At 42.9% G+C, this 15,824-nt stretch overlaps 1 protein-coding gene across 1 annotated transcript in view; it reads left to right on the top strand.

The window, feature by feature from the left end:
* The window catches only part of LOC147029111 (uncharacterized), a 63,365-nt gene that overhangs the window by 14,837 nt on the left and 32,704 nt on the right, over nucleotides 1-15,824 (top strand). Inside the window, exons 3-6 of the mRNA XM_085876579.1 lie at nucleotides 3,300-3,434; nucleotides 3,573-4,935; nucleotides 9,499-9,704; nucleotides 10,498-10,616. Of these exons, the coding sequence (XP_085732705.1) occupies nucleotides 3,300-3,434; nucleotides 3,573-4,935; nucleotides 9,499-9,704; nucleotides 10,498-10,616 (1,823 nt within the window). The remainder of the gene's footprint in view (nucleotides 1-3,299; nucleotides 3,435-3,572; nucleotides 4,936-9,498; nucleotides 9,705-10,497; nucleotides 10,617-15,824) is intronic.

The raw sequence follows: 15,824 nt of genomic DNA, 5'->3' as shown, positions 1-15,824 counted from the left end.
TATACCAGATTTTGCATCTGTTGGTGAGAGGAGAAGTGTCCAGAGGTGTTGTAACCACTGCCACCACAGCTCATTGTTTTAAGAGCAAATGGTACGGTCCCGGCACCTGTCATCCATTGATATTTCTCGCATTCTTGTATTTGTGATTCCGATTTTAATTGAGGAACAGAACAATTATGTTTAACCTTTTTGAAATTGCTACTCTCTCGTATAAATGCTGAAAATTGTTTTGTATTTTTTTTGAAGATTTTGTCGAGCCTCGTGGAATAAAAGACGATTTGATTTTCGGTTTAGCACCACCACCACGACAGGTTAAAAGTGTCTAGTGAGTAGAACACAGTGCATGCACAAAAGGCTTCTTTAGCATTCATACATCATTTCACAAGGATTGTGTTTTTGACGGGACATAACAGTAACACATTGACAAAGATATAACAGAAAAACACAAACAATCTGAATTGGAAAACTTGGCTTTTATGTGTTGGATGCAGCAGTAGCAGTGACCAGTTCGATCACCACACGTAAAAATCCCCAAACCGGAAGGAAAATGCGGGAGGTCGCAAAATTACAATGTGGCTTAGGCCTAAGTCACATTTGCTCTACGGCTAGGATACGGCGGCCCCTGAATTGACAAATGTGCGGCGGCCGCAGAGTTTCGGAGGTGGCCTCAGGGTGGCCCTACGCCGTATGGCTATCTTTTACAGGCTGTAGGGGTCGTCATGGAATTATAGCATGGGTTGTAACTTTTTTTTCATTTCTACGTTGGCCGTAGCAATTAGACAAGCCGTAGCCATGATGTAGATGTGTTCCATGTCAACCATACGTAGGGCGTACGGTGGGCTTGCGTTATTCGTGCGGCTGCCGTAGGCTCTTATCAATGAAAAATGAATTTTGCCAACCCCCCAAAAAATTACGCCAGCCGCACTATTTCCACTGTCGCCGTAGGGTCGTCCTAAGGCGTCCCGGTTTTTAACGTACGGTGGCCTTGCGGTCTGTGTGACCACCTGCGGGCAACGCAGGGTCGACGCACGTTTCCCCTACACCCGCCATGCGTCCTACGTACGGCCTCCGTGGCAGTCTACGTTGACTGCGTCCACCGTGCGCTACCACTAGAGATCGGAGTACAGGTGTTTGCCTATACTCCGAACTGGTATATTCAGGCTTAAGTCACATTTGGCACGGCGGCCGTAGGGTCTACAAAATCTACGGCCACTAGCAATTATAGGGCGGCCGCAGTGTTTCCACGGTCACACAATGTAGCAGTCACATCTGTTTTTATTTTTCGGGTAGCCGCACGGGGTATTTATAAATTGTGGAGACCGAAAATGTGGGGGTGCCGTACGGTCTTTGATTTGATGTCGCACGGTGACCTTAGGGCGTCCCTGCGGTGGCCATAGAATTTTCAAGGCAGACGCAAGGTTGCTTCAAGGTGCCCGCAAGACGACCGCAGGGGGGCCCTGAGGCGAACGTGCGGCCAGATGGACGGTAACGAGTGGGTTCTTTTTTAAAATTAATTAATTTATTTTTTTACCAGTTCTTTTGTTTCGGCTTGTCGAATTGCTACGGCCAACGTAGAAATGAAGAAAGTTTTATAACTCCGCGCTATAATTCCATGGCGACCCCTACGGCCTGCAAGATATAGCCATACGACGTAGGGCCACCCTGAGGCCACCTCAGAATCTCTGCGGCCGCCGCACGTTTTTGTCAATTCAGATGGGGTACGGCCGCCGTATCCCAGCCGTAGAGCAAATGTGACTTAGGCCTCAGTTACAGTGGTGCCCCCAGAATCCGAATTTAATTCGTTCCAGGAGACTGTTCGGATTGCAAAAAGTTTGGATTCCAAAACTATTTTCCCAATAAGAAATAATGGAAAGTGAATTAATCCGTTCCTGGACCCCAAGAAAACCCACTTTCAAGACACTTTCAACTGAAATTACCCATGTTTAAGGTAAAATAAGATGAGTAAATGACCTTCGGTGGCAGTGTATTGTATGTAAACTGGTACAATCACCACATCCAAAGGTCCACACAGGCTCGTGCTCCGGCCTGGGTTCCGATCGCTCGCGCACTCTGCGAGAGCCCTGCCCCCAGGGCAGCTCATCAAACATGATGCCCCCAGAACCACAATCACTTTCATCAAACGCATCCGGCTGAGGTAATCATGGATATTCCAAATTACAACCGGTTTTTCTGTGAAATTAAATCCTTGCCCGACAGTCCGTCACACCACGTGATCGGATTGCTTTTTTGTTATTAATTAAAACACAAGATGAGTAAAAAAATACAGCACAAATCAGGGTGAAAACACGAGGTAAAGTCGCGATCGAGACATGAGAGATGCTTTCACGAGAACCTTCACCGACAAACTGAATGAACAAAGCGCGAGGATGTGGGTCGAACAGGCGGGGGAGACGTGTTAACAAACATGAACGCTACGTTGTGTTCGGTTTTTGAAAATGTGTTCGGTTTTTAGGGCAGAATTTTCTCAAAAAAATTGTTCGGATTCCAATTTGTTCAAACAATGGGCCGTTTGGATTCTGGGGGCACCACGGTATATGTATTATAGTTATAGTATATTCAGTTATACATACTGGTATATTCCAAACTGGTATATTTTTATTTCAGTAAAAAAAAGAACTGGTATATATACTCACTCGTTACTGTCCGACTGGCCGCACATTCGCCTTAGGCCCCCCTGCGGTCGCCTTGCGGGCACCTTGAGGCTACCTTGCGTCTGCCTTGAAAATTATATGGCCGCCGCAGGGATGCCCTAAGGTCACCGTGCGGCATCAAATCAAAGACCGTACGGCACCCCCACGTTTTCGGTCTCCACAATTTCCAAATACCCCGTGCGGCTACCCGAAAAATAAAAACATATGTGACTGCTACATTGTGTGACCGTGGAAATACTGCGGCCGCCCTATAATTGCTGGTGGCCGTAGATTTTGTAGACCCTACGGCCGCAGAGCCAAATGTGACTTAGGCCTTACATACACAAATTTATGGAAATACCGAGTCGAACACGCAGAAATACTTAGCTCTGAAATGGTTGCTGCACACACCTGCATATATATATATATATATATATATATATATATATATATATATATATATATATATATATATATATATATATATATATATATATATCGTTGTAAACACCTCACTTCATCTCCTATACTGGTGGCAGCATTATGGAGCCTCGTTCTAACAGCAGAAGTGATGTCCATTGTTCACTGTTTGTTGACCGGATTTATATTTGTCATTGTTTTAAACTTCATGTCCTTCATTATTTTCAGGTGATGTCGATCCTGAAAATGTGGAATCCAGACAACAGATGGATGCATCTGTCTCAGAAACTTTAAGACATCATTCCATAAAGGAAGATTCAGATGTTAATTTGGCAAATGGTGGTACTGTCTGTTCTGCAACAGGTAAGCAGAAACCTTCAAAATGAACATTCAATCTTATGAACTGAGGGTTTATAAAAATTTTGAAATCGTGAAATATTTTGCATTTCGGGTTTTACCAAAAAAAAACGTAAAATAACTTCTTGTTCTTTGTTTATGTAGAACAACCAAGAGGTCCGATTTGGCAGATAAGGTCCAGAAGCAGCTTGACAGTGAAGAAGATGTTTATTTTGAAGCAACAATCCCAAGAACAAGACTCACGACCTTCAAAATACAAGTGCGCATCTGGTGAAAACAGCACAAAGATCAACATTGAATTAAACAACCCCAAAAAGATTATCGAAAGGCAAGTGCATTATAAGTGTAACATCTGCAGTGTAGATTTTACTTCACTGAGGGACATCAAAATACACATTAGGATCCACAGAGGAGAACGCCCACACAAATGCTCTGTCTGTCATAAAGGTTTCTCTTATAAAGCGAATTTGAATATCCATATGAGGATCCATACAGGAGAGCGACCTTACAAATGCTTTGTCTGTGACAAAGGTTTCTCTCATAAAAGTGATTTGAATAAGCATATGAGGATCCACACAGGAGAGCGACCTCACAAATGCTCTGTCTGTGATCAAGGTTTCTCTCGTAAAAGTTATTTGAATAAGCATATGAGGATCCATACAGGAGAGCGACCTCACAAATGCTCTGTCTGTGATAAAGGTTTCTCTCATAAAAGTAATTTGAATAAGCATATGAGGATCCATACAGGAGAGCGACCTCACAAATGCTCTGTCTGTGATCAAGGTTTCTCTCAAAAAAGCAGTTTGAATAATCATATGAGGATCCATACAGGAGAGCGACCCCACAAATGCTCTGTCTGTGATCAAGGTTTCTCTCGAAAAGGTCATTTGAATTTGCATATGAGGATCCATACAGGAGAGCGACCTTACAAATGCTCTGTCTGTGATCAACGTTTCTCTCGAAAAGGTGATTCGAATTTGCATATGAGGATCCATACAGGAGAGCGACCTTACAAATGCTCTGTCTGTGATAAAGGTTTCTCTCAAAAAAGTCATTTGAATAAGCATATGAGGATCCATACAGGAGAGCGACCTTACAAATGCTCTGTCTGTGATGAAGGTTTCTCTCGAAAAGGTCATTTGAATTTGCATATGAGGATCCATACAGGAGAGCGACCTTACAAATGCTCTGTCTGTGATCAACGTTTCTCTCGAAAAGGTTATTTGAATTTGCACATGATGATCCATACAGGAGAGCGACCTCACAAATGCTCTGTCTGTGAAAAAGGTTTCTCTCATAAAAGTGATTTGAATAAGCACATGAGGATCCATACAGGAGTGCGACCTCACAAATGCTCTGTCTGTGATCAAGGTTTCTCTCAAAAAAGCAGTTTGAATTTGCATATTATGATCCACACAGGAGAACGACCTTACAAATGCTTTGTCTGTGATCAAGGTTTCTCTCAAAAAGGTCATTTGAATATGCATATGACGATCCATACAGGAGAGTGAGCATGGAGGAAGTCAGATGGTGGGTGTCTGGTCTGGATTTGAAGGCGAATTTTGAAATGTGGTTTGGCTGAGAGTGAGACCCAAAAGTTAAAATGACTGAACCTCTTCAAGTGGGTTGTTGAGAAAGTAGATGGGTTTGTGGTTGTAATCCTTGGGGTGGGGGGGGGGGAGGGAGATTGGGGCAGAAAAATAGATGTTTGACCAGTTTGTGATTTTTGTGAAGGTCTGAAGAGAGGGAAGAGGCTGCTGTCTTGTCAGGATGAGGGTTGTCATGGCAGAGAGTGGAGTCATCAGCAAAGTGACAATGAGGAATTCCCAGAGTCAGTGAGATCATTGATTAAGATTATGAATAATATGTGGCTGAGAACACTGCAGTGGGGCTACTCCAGCCTTGACAGGGAAAAGAGAAGAATGGGTTTGTGGAAGAAAGTGAAGGAAAGCCAGTAATCTAAGAATGGAGTTGGCTTTGGATTTGACAGGCAGACAATTTGGAGAGTATTGTGGAAAACAACTCAATTTCCACACAGTTGATCGATTAGCATACCAAAGGAGAATCTTTCATTTCGTCGAAAGGAGGAAGAACATTCAATGATTCACCGATACATTTCAATGGACTTCACTGAAACAGAAGTAATCTGTAATCCCTCTTGTACACAATTTGGCATTCCAAAGGGAAGGTGAGACATTTGGCAATTCAACTTAGGGATGAGTTGATAAGCTCTCGTCCAAAGAATTCAAAACTGCAATACAAGCTACTTTGGGTGGGAGGGAGAGTATGACACAATCGCGGCAAAAGTTTGCATTGTTATCAACCAGGTCACCCTGTTTCTCTGCAACGAGCAAGACCTTTTTTCATAGTAAGATATTCCTTTTATCAATATGTAGGTCAAAAGCTGTTTGCCAAAATTGCTGACAGCCAATTCGACTATTGTGCAAAAATTACATTTATAAAGTTCCAGCAACAATTCAACAAGTGAATATAATTGAGAATACATGAATATACAGTAATTATTGTTCTTCCACAAAAGCAATGTGGGATGCCAGACCACATCGAAAGCTCGAGATATGACTCGAGAGGAAGGATCCCTGGAAGGATGTGTATCATGTTTCATTGAAGGCCTCCACCCATTGTTGAGAGAGTAAAAGCAGCATGTCCAAGGCAGAATGACCTGTTCTGCATCCCCATTGATGATTTGAGAGGAGGCTGTTGGAGAAAAGGTTTCATTTTATGTAAACTGCGATGATAGATTTCATGACCTTGCTGATGATTGGAAGTAAGCTGATTGGTTTGCAGTTGAAGGGATTCCATTTTTGCACCTTTTTATGTGATGTTGGCTGATTTCCAAGCAGATGTAAGAATACCACTGGTAAATGACAGTGTGAAAAGGGCAGAGAGGAAGTGCAAGAGCAGCAGATCATGTTTTAAGGACATGTGAGCTGATGCCGTCTGGTCCAGTTGCAGAGGAAAAGTTACCAGAAACTTCAAGCAAGGGTTGCTGGAAACTTTTACAACTTCTCAGGATGAAAAGACACAGAATCCAGGAGCTGTTCTGTTCTTGTGTATGGCAGCTTGGCTGCCAGGTAGCTCTTATTTATTGAAGCACAGCTGTGCCTCTCTACACTCGTACACATTTCGCCGAACTCGGAAGGATGACAGGCTGAGCTGACCCCAACTGGTATGAATTCTGCATCCAGCGGGGCTTGAACTCAGGACCCGAGGATCCCAAGCCAGCCACTGAAACCATGAAAGACAACAGGCTAATCCAGGAGCAGTTTGTTATGACTGGGTAAGTTGGGTACAGAGAGAGGGGTTGGGGACGTAAGATTTTGAAGAAAACACAATGGATTCCATGACCTTTGGAATGTGTTCAGACTCTGACTCTCACGTGCCCTGCGAACCTACTCTGCTGCTCTTATGGTCCAGGAGCTGAGTTTTTGAGTGCAAAAGTTTGGCTCGGTTATTTATGGGTAATAATGTCTTGGGAATTCAAATAGGCTTGTCTTGTAAGTGGCAACCATTGATGAAAATTGCACATTTCTTTGTGACCATTGCCTACTCTTTTCCAATAAAATTATGGGGTTGAGCAAAAATAAATAGGCATACCTTATTTGATTTTTCTCAATCCTACAATTACCCTACAATTCATCGTAATTACAAATTACCCAACAATTCATCGTGTTCAAAGCCTCTTTCAGACAATATAATCACAACTTATAAAAGGTAATCTGTCAGTGTGTCTCATCCATATTTCCAAAACCATAAAACCTCGCAGCCTGAAACTTTGCAGGCGTACTAAGAAAACTCCAAGGAAGTGCAAGAGTGAAAATTGGGTGTTTAGGTTAATTAAAACACTCCTTTTGAAGATAATTAATGGTTTTATTTAATTATATCTTTCATCAGGTGATCCTCGGCCACCTCGCTGTCTGGGTCTTCAAGTGTTTCCTGGGTAACCTCACTGGAGTCTGAAGCCGCCATGTTTTTGGCCTGTTCAACCACACCTTGACTTGGAACAGGCCGCAACGATTTCTTAACGATTAAGTTTCCCACCTCCCCTCCCCCCCCACTTTCCTCACTCATATCAAATGCCTGTTGATCATTGCTATAAATTGCCATATACATTACTTTTGTAAGTACTCTAGTTTTCAAATTAGAAGCATGGAGCGATTTCATGCATTATATGATACGATTTTACCACGATTGACTCTCACTGACTAATGAAGGTATATCATTGAAATATTATTTAGGTTTTGAGGATGGGATATCATCCGGATTAAATAAGTGTCGAAATCTGTTGTGAAATCTGATAATTTAAAGAAATAACGAGTCGTATAAGTAATCCGATCCACCTATTTACTTTAAGCAAGCAAGGCCATGTTCTTTCCGCCAGACAAAGACAAGAAAATGTGAAATTTCCAAAACATTAAACTTATTTTATGTTTTTCTCCTGTTTGGAGAATTATATTGAGTAAACAAAAAATTCCAGAATTTACCGAAATTTGCAGGCTTCATTGAGCGATACGATTTAATGCATTCACTGGTAGACCTCATGCCCTGTCCCACCGGAGGGACTGCCTATCCATAGCATCTCCCAGATCTGTGTCTATATTTTAAGAGGTTGAGTGAGGTGCTCCACAGGGAGTCTAAGCAAATCTGTCAAAAAAAAACAGTGATAACGTTTGCGCGGACCGCCAACTGATGCACAAGTTGACACGTGCACAGACGAGCAGGCAAACTGGTGGATTTTCTGCAATGTTTATTTCATGGATGATTGACCTTTGCAATGTCTCCAGGGTTGTTCTGCATCAAGTTGTAACTATTTTGTGGATAAAGTCATGATGAGAATGAATTCATTGTTTCTTTAACTGCTGCGTACATGTTGAAGAACGGCTTTAAAGTTAAAGGGATCTATTATGGTGTGCAGCGACAGCCTGGCCAACCATTCCTTATCAACCATTTGATTGTAGTGCTTGCATGAGTGCTTAGGCCACTTGCCGACCGCCCATTGTCGATGGTAAATAATGTTTGTGAATATATCCCTGAATCGTCAAGACAAACGCAACGTTGTTTTTTTGGTGAAAGCTACTCCTGGTTTCTGGGTTGTATACAGTAAATACTGTTGTCAGTAATCACACCGACTCCAACCTGCTGATTCCCGAAAAATTGTGTGTGTGTGTGTGTGTGTGTGTGTGTGTGTGTGTGTGTGTGTGTGTGTGTGTGTGTGTGTGTGTGTGTGTGTGTGTGTGTGTGTGTGTGTGTGTGTGTGTGTGTGTATGCGCGCGCGTTGTCCCTTTAGCATAACATACACTTTGTGCAAACTCCTTTTCTCTCTCTCTATCTCTCTATCTCTCTATCTCTCTATCTCTCTATCTCTCTATCTCTCTATCTCTCTATCTCTCTCTATCTCTCTCTCTCTCTCTCTCTCTCTCTCTCTCTCTCTCTCTCTCTCTCTCTCTCTCTCTCTCTCTCTCTCTCTCTCTCTCTCTCTATCTCTCTCTATCTCTCTCTCTCTCTCTCTCTCTCTCTCTCTCTCTCTATCTCTCTCTCTCTCTCTATCTCTCTCTCTCTCTCTCTCTATCTCTCTATCTCTCTCTATCTCTCTCTCTCTATCTCTCTCTCTCTCTCTCTCTCTCTATCTCTCTCTCTATCTCTCTCTCTCTCTCTCTCTATCTCTCTCTATCTCTCTCTCTCCCATCCTTGCTCCACCCCCTCCCAATATATTTTAGTTCCCTTCTCTCACATCTTTTCTCTGTCTCTCTATCTCTGGAAATATCCAAGCGGTGTTTGTCTCTGGACATGTCTGGGCGGTATTTTTCTCTGGACAGAAACGCCCAGAGATACCAGAGTTTGTGACTTTATTTCATTTCCTCACATGTCATAACCTCTTGAATCTCTTGGTCTCAGCCGAGTTTCGTAATTTAACCTGCTTTATTGACTTCAGCAGTCGCCCAACTGCGAAAAAAAAAAAAAGTGTTCATTTGTCAAATTCGGATATCGCTTGACATTCTGAGCGTCTCCGTGTACATGGTGTTGATATAACCAATCGGCAATCGCTTGCCAGGCAAGCCATTCCTTATCAACCATTACATGGGAGTGCTTGCTTGAGTTCCAAGTCACTTGCCGAGCACGCTACAACATTCGAACTGTCACTGAATATGTTGATCGACTTGAACAAAGTTCAGGGCACTTTCCTCTGCGTTTGGCCTTACGGTGCCTTTGGCAGTGAGTTTGTGGGTGGTTCGCTCGCTGAAAATGTGCAGTTTTCTGGTTTGGTTTTCTGTTTGATCTTTTTTCATTATACGACCCATCACTTCGGCATGGAGAGATACATACAAAAAATTTAACGTTTTGTTTTTAAAAGTTTTTTTCAACAGTTCTGTTGGAGTGCTTGCTTGAGTGCATGAGGCACTTGGTGAGCACTCAAGCTTTGACGGTGATACGGCAGCTCGGTTCTCTGTGGGGACATTTACAGAGTTAGGAATGCAAAATAATTGGATCATTACAATGACTAAAAAATGTTTTCAGTTGTTGCAAAGTAATGAATCGCCACATCATGGCAGGATGGCCGAGAGGGACACATCCTTGCTCTGAGTTGTCTCGCCCGGGTTTGAATCTCGACCCAGCTATAAACTGTCATCCCGGTGTTTCATAGGCAGAGTGATTCATCAATGTGTGTGCCGTCTCACAGATTGACATTTAACTGGACGTCACATCTGCCGGAATTCCCCCTCTCCTCTCCCCCTCCCCCTCCCCATTCACCCCAACCCCTCTCTCACCTCTCTCTCTCTCTCTCTCTCTCTCTCTCTCTCTCTCTCTCTCTCTCTCTCTCTCTCTCTCTCTCTCTCTCTCTCTCATCCCCCACCCCTCTGTTAAGGGAATGGTTGAAGAATGATGGTTTAGTTTTGAATTTAAAACTGCTTCATGGGAATGGTCAAAAAAAGAATAACGATTGACAAACAATCAAGAACAAGAAAGATGTGCACAGCACTAAACATATGAAATCCATCAAGCAAATTTGACCTTCCCCTATTGTGTTGCATGTACAAATCAGATTTGTGGTGAACCGACCGGAGGGGTGAAAATATTGCTGCATGTGTGAGCATACATGCAGGCAGGCCTTTGATGGAGAGGTGGATGGAGGTATGGAACTTCAAATGGTGGATCGATAGGTGGATGGAGGTATGGAACCATGGTTTCAAATGCTGCTGCCCGGTTTTATATGGAACTCGGCAGTTAATAAGATGATGTTGCTGTTTGGGGGCATTTTATCGCCATTCCCTTCCCTTCCCCTCATGCTGCCTTCCATTCCCTTTCCCTCTCTTTGCGCTGTCCTGCCTTCCCTTCCCATCACACTGCTTTCCCTCCCCCTCCCCTCATGCTTCACTCCTCCCAAACCCCTCCTCTTCTACCCCCTGTTGATATCTCATGGTGGTATCCGTGTGCTGTTTTAACATACCCCATTTTGTTCAATCCTTCACTACCCCTCCCCCCTTTCTCCACAAGTCCTACAACCAAACCACCCTCGCTCCCACCCCCTCCCGGTGTGTATAGCTATGTTTGGTGACACGTTGCTCTTCCCACCGTCGCTCTTCCCACCGTCGCTCTTCCTTGCTCTTTCCCTATTCTTAGCTCCCCCATTTCTTGTCCCTCCTTGCCCTCCTCCCTCTCCCCTCCCTCCTTTCTACCCCCCTTCCTCTTTCTCCATCCCTCCTCTCTCCTCTCTCTCCTTCCTCTGTCCTTCCTCCTCCCCCCCTCCCCTTATATACCCATCAGCAAAGTGACAGGTTGTATTTTCGAGTGAGGTCATGAAAGGTGAAAATGTTACGAAATTTGGACACTGCTGAAAATTGGTACAATACATGGGAAGAAGTCAACAAAAAATGGATTATTGATATTTTCACAATTCTAACATCTTTATTTGCCAGAGGAAAGACCAAGAAACATTTTCATATCTTCTGCACCAACGTAAATAGCTTTACACACCATAAATTCGAAAGTGATTTTAATATTTTTTGTGGACTACAGAATTTGTTTTCGTAATGGAGTATAGCAAATATAAACAAGAGCAGATACTGGAGTCCCTCACCAGGACTTTTGTGTGGCACTTGCATACTGGTGTGTTGTATAATTAATGAGAAGCGCACTCTGTAGAGTGCATACCTCTGCCACGCAATGTCTAATCGAGCAGAACATATCAGGGCCAATAATTTTTTGAAATATCATGCTCTGTATCGTTTTCGGCCCCATCTCTCTCATGAAAAATCACCTTAAAAATTAAAAAATTCTCTCATCCAGATTTTCACCAAAATCAAATGTATTCGTCCTCATCACACAACCAACTTGTCCACCAAGTTTCAAACGAATCCATCCACAACTTTCTGAGAGATCGTGATATATATTGTTTCAATCCTTTCTCTCAATGGTGAAGAATCACTTAAAAAATTGTCGGATCCGAATCTGGATCTTCCCCAAAATCTAATTAATTCATCCTTGTCCTGTCCCAACACCCAACCTGTCCACCACGTCTCATCTAAATCAGTCCACAACTTTGAGATATCCTGCACCCAAACAAACAAGACAGACGTTGGGCAGAGCATGATAGTTGTGAAATCTCTCAAACAGATTTGACCATAAAAAATAATTGGTGGTGGAATTAATTGACCTGATATGCAAATCCTCTTCAAATTTCATGTCAATCAGATGAAAATTGAGGATTATAGGAAATTGACAAAGTTGCTGACCTTTGGCCGATGTTGATCTTTTGACCTCAAGCAATAGGCTTCTTCCCAATTACGAACTCCAGCAGGTGGTGAAGTTTCCTGAAGATCCTTTTAAAATTGTGACCTGTAGGTGATTGACGTTCAGACAAAAAACAGACAAAATAATGCACTCAGCCAACCAATACACTCATGTGCAGCCTTAGGGCTTGCTAGTTGCATCATTGGTTATGGCCGTGGCGATGCCGCTGATGCAGTGCCCCAATTACCAGAATACTGGTGCTCATTTTGCCAACCTCAGAAGGATGACAGGCTGAGTCAACCCCACCTGGTGTTAATTCAGTGGCCAACAGGGCTCAAACTCGGGACCCGAGCATCCCAGGTCATCCACCTTAACCGCAAAGCCAACACCAGGCTTCAGCCAACCAATATACTTGAAAAAGCTTCGATTTTCTCAAGTAACATACAATCAAACTCAAAATCACTCGAAGAGAGAGAGAATTGGTGAAACAATACCAATCATTTCAGATCTCCAACACAATTTTCTGTTGAGGAAAAAAAAAATCAAATCATTAATTAAAAATATAAATAAATAAAATTTGGCCTATGTTGATGTTTTGGCCGATGATAACCTCAAAAATAATTGGTGCTTGAATTCGGTGACCTGATCTGAAAATCCTATTCAAATTTCAAGTCAATTGGATGAAAATTAAGGATTTTAGAAACTGCACTTAACATGTTGACCTTTTGGCTTATGCTGACTTCAAAAATAATTGAAAATAGAAGATTCACATTTCCAAGCTGGCCTCCAAAGTCAGTCACCGACTGGGCATCCACTGTCGTGCAAAGTCCTTCCTTGATGCACCTAAGCTCCTGACCTCATTCAATGCTTTTGGCCGCAGCCTGATGAAGTGCTGCTCTCCCCTCTGGGCTCGTGCTCCCGCCTCTCACCTTTCTCCGCTTCACACTGTGGAAAACGAGGCATTTAGGATCATTTATATCTCCCATGATTCGGCTGAGTCTTTGGGTCTCTCACTCTCTCACCGCAGGCAGGTTGGTGGTCTTTCTGTCTTCTACCATCTCCGCTCCCTCATCCCCCGCCCCCCAGCTCTAAGATATGTCTCACCCCCTCTCCAACCCCCCCCCCCATATTTCTGCAGGGTGCTCAAGGTCCGCCAGCATCCCCTTCTGGTAAAACTACCAAAATCAAGAATCCCATCACTGCTCAACTTCAGTCTTTCATTCCTCTTTTTTTCCTGCCTTTGGAACAAACTCCCACACTCTCTTCAATCCCACTCTTCCCTCCAGCTCTTCAAAACAGCTGTTCACCACCATCTCTCATCTTCCCCCATCCAAAACCTTGATCTTTTCTACCCCTGCTCATCCACCCCAAACCCACCTCCTTCAAATTTCCTGCTTTCTTTCCTGAAAGTCCCTGTAGTGTCCATCTTCTTTACCCTGTGTACCCCACCCCATTCCTCTCCCTTCCACAGCTCTCCTCATGTCACTATTCCACACTTTTTCCTTCCCTCTCTCACCCCTATTATCTCCTGCTCCCATTGTTGTATGTTCTGTGTGTTCACTCCCATGCAAGCTTTGACAGTGCATTACAAATTGATAGCCAAAAAAATTGGTGGTTGAATTCAGTGATGTGATATGCAGTTCCTCTTCAAATTTCAAGTCAATCAGATGAACATTGGTAATTTTAGAAATCTGGTCTATGTTGACCTCAAAAATAATTGGGCGTGGAATTCACTGACATGATGCGCAAATCCTCTTCAAATTTCAAATCAATCAGATGAACATTGACGATTTTCGAAATTTGGCCAATGTCATTGGCTCTTAACCTGGGGGCGCACCCCCCTTGGGGGTCGTGAGTAATTTCCAGAGGGGGCGCGAGCCCAGAGAAAAAAGTAGGAATTTCTCTCATTATTTTTGGAATCTTCTTCACAAGTGTTTGCATAATATTGTGATGAACATAAAAAAACAAAATATCGCCTTTCATTTTCTATTCGCAACTAGGCCTACCATTTTCTGTATTAAAATTTATTTTTAAGTTAAACACTTCTTTTAATATAATATGAAAATTTACATTTAATTTCAATTTTATTATTAAATTTTTTTCACAGATTTGCAGTACCCATTTCAAACTAAATCATTCGCAATGAGTGCAAAAAAGCGGAAGTATTTTGACGAATATATTCGATTTGGATTTGTTTCCCTCCATAAGGGTGACACAGAGGTACCCCAGTGCATAATATGCTACAAGACTCTGAGCAATAATGGCATGCGGCCCACACGCTTGGAACGCCACTTGAAGACAATGCATCCTGCTCCAGCTGCCAAACCCAAGGCATTCTTTGAAACAAAAAGACAGTCCTTGAAGCAAACAAAGATGGACAGCAGTGGAGCATTTCGGCAACAGAATTCAAAGGTTGTTGAGGCTTCCGATGAGATCGCCATGTTGATTACAAAGAGCCATAACATCGGAGAAACTATCATAAACCAAGTGTACTGCGTGAAGCAGAGCTCGTTCTGGGTAAGGATAGCACAAACAAGCTTTCCCAAATCTCTCTATCAAACTATACTATCAAGGAAAGGATCGATGAAATCTCTCAAGACAATAAAGATCAAGTTCTCGACCAAGTAAGAACTTCTCCTGTTTTGCCATCCAGTTGGACGAAATGACTGATGTTGCTCAGTGTTCTCAGCTATTGATGTATGCTTGTTTCGTGTCAGGCAATAGAGGAAAAGAGGAAATACTCTTCTGCCATCCCATGGAAAGTTATACAACAGCAACAGATATTTTTCAAGTGGTATCAAACTTCTTCCAGGAAAATCAACTTTTGTGGGACTCACTGGTACCGGTGTGTACTGATGGAGCTCCGGCCATGCTTAGTTCGCAATCTGGTTTCACAAGAGTGAAAGAAAAAAGTCCATCTGCTCTCGGTACGTACTGCATCCTTCATTGTGAAGCCTTAGCATCCAGAACTCTACCTGTTGAAATGAGGGATGTCATGAACCTGGCTATCAAGGTCGTCAACTTCATCAAAGCTGGAGCCTTAAACAGTCATCTCTTCAAACAGCTGTGTGTGGATATGGATTCGGAACATCAAGCCTTGCTTTTCCACACAAACGTACGATGGCTTTCGAAGGGAAACATGCTTGGACGGCTTTATGAACGAACACAAGAAGTGGCAACATTTCTAGATTCGCAGCAGAAAGCAGATCTCCATGACAAGTTCCAGACTGAAGGATTTTTGCTGTCTCGAGCTTACCTGGTGGACATCTTTGAAGTGCAGAATGCCATCAACTTCAAACTCCAAGAGAAAAACATCAACATAATCATGCACCCATGACGTTATTCGAGCCTTCATGGCCAACCTGACCTCTGGAAATGTCGAAATCAGGATGGAAATACAGATAGTTTTTGTAACTTGGATTCTGCTCTCATTCACAGTGATCTTGATTCTGAGTTAAAGAAACAAATAATTACTCATCTGACTGAATTGAAAGCAGAATTCATCAGATACTTTCCTGAAATAGATGAGAAGCGCGGAGCCTGGAAATTCATGAGGAACCCATTTCAATGTGAAGTCGCTGATATTTCAGACAAAGTGCAAGAGGAGTTTCTTTAGTTAAAGTTCAACGCCTCGGCTGAAGAAGGTTT

Source organism: Eptatretus burgeri, chromosome 4 (genome assembly GCF_056783735.1).
Source record: "Eptatretus burgeri isolate ZD-2024b chromosome 4, Ebu_testis_v1, whole genome shotgun sequence".
Taxonomy (NCBI): domain Eukaryota; kingdom Metazoa; phylum Chordata; class Myxini; order Myxiniformes; family Myxinidae; genus Eptatretus; species Eptatretus burgeri.
The sequence above is the reverse complement of the archived record's forward strand: the minus strand, read 5'-3'. Positions and strand labels throughout refer to the sequence as shown.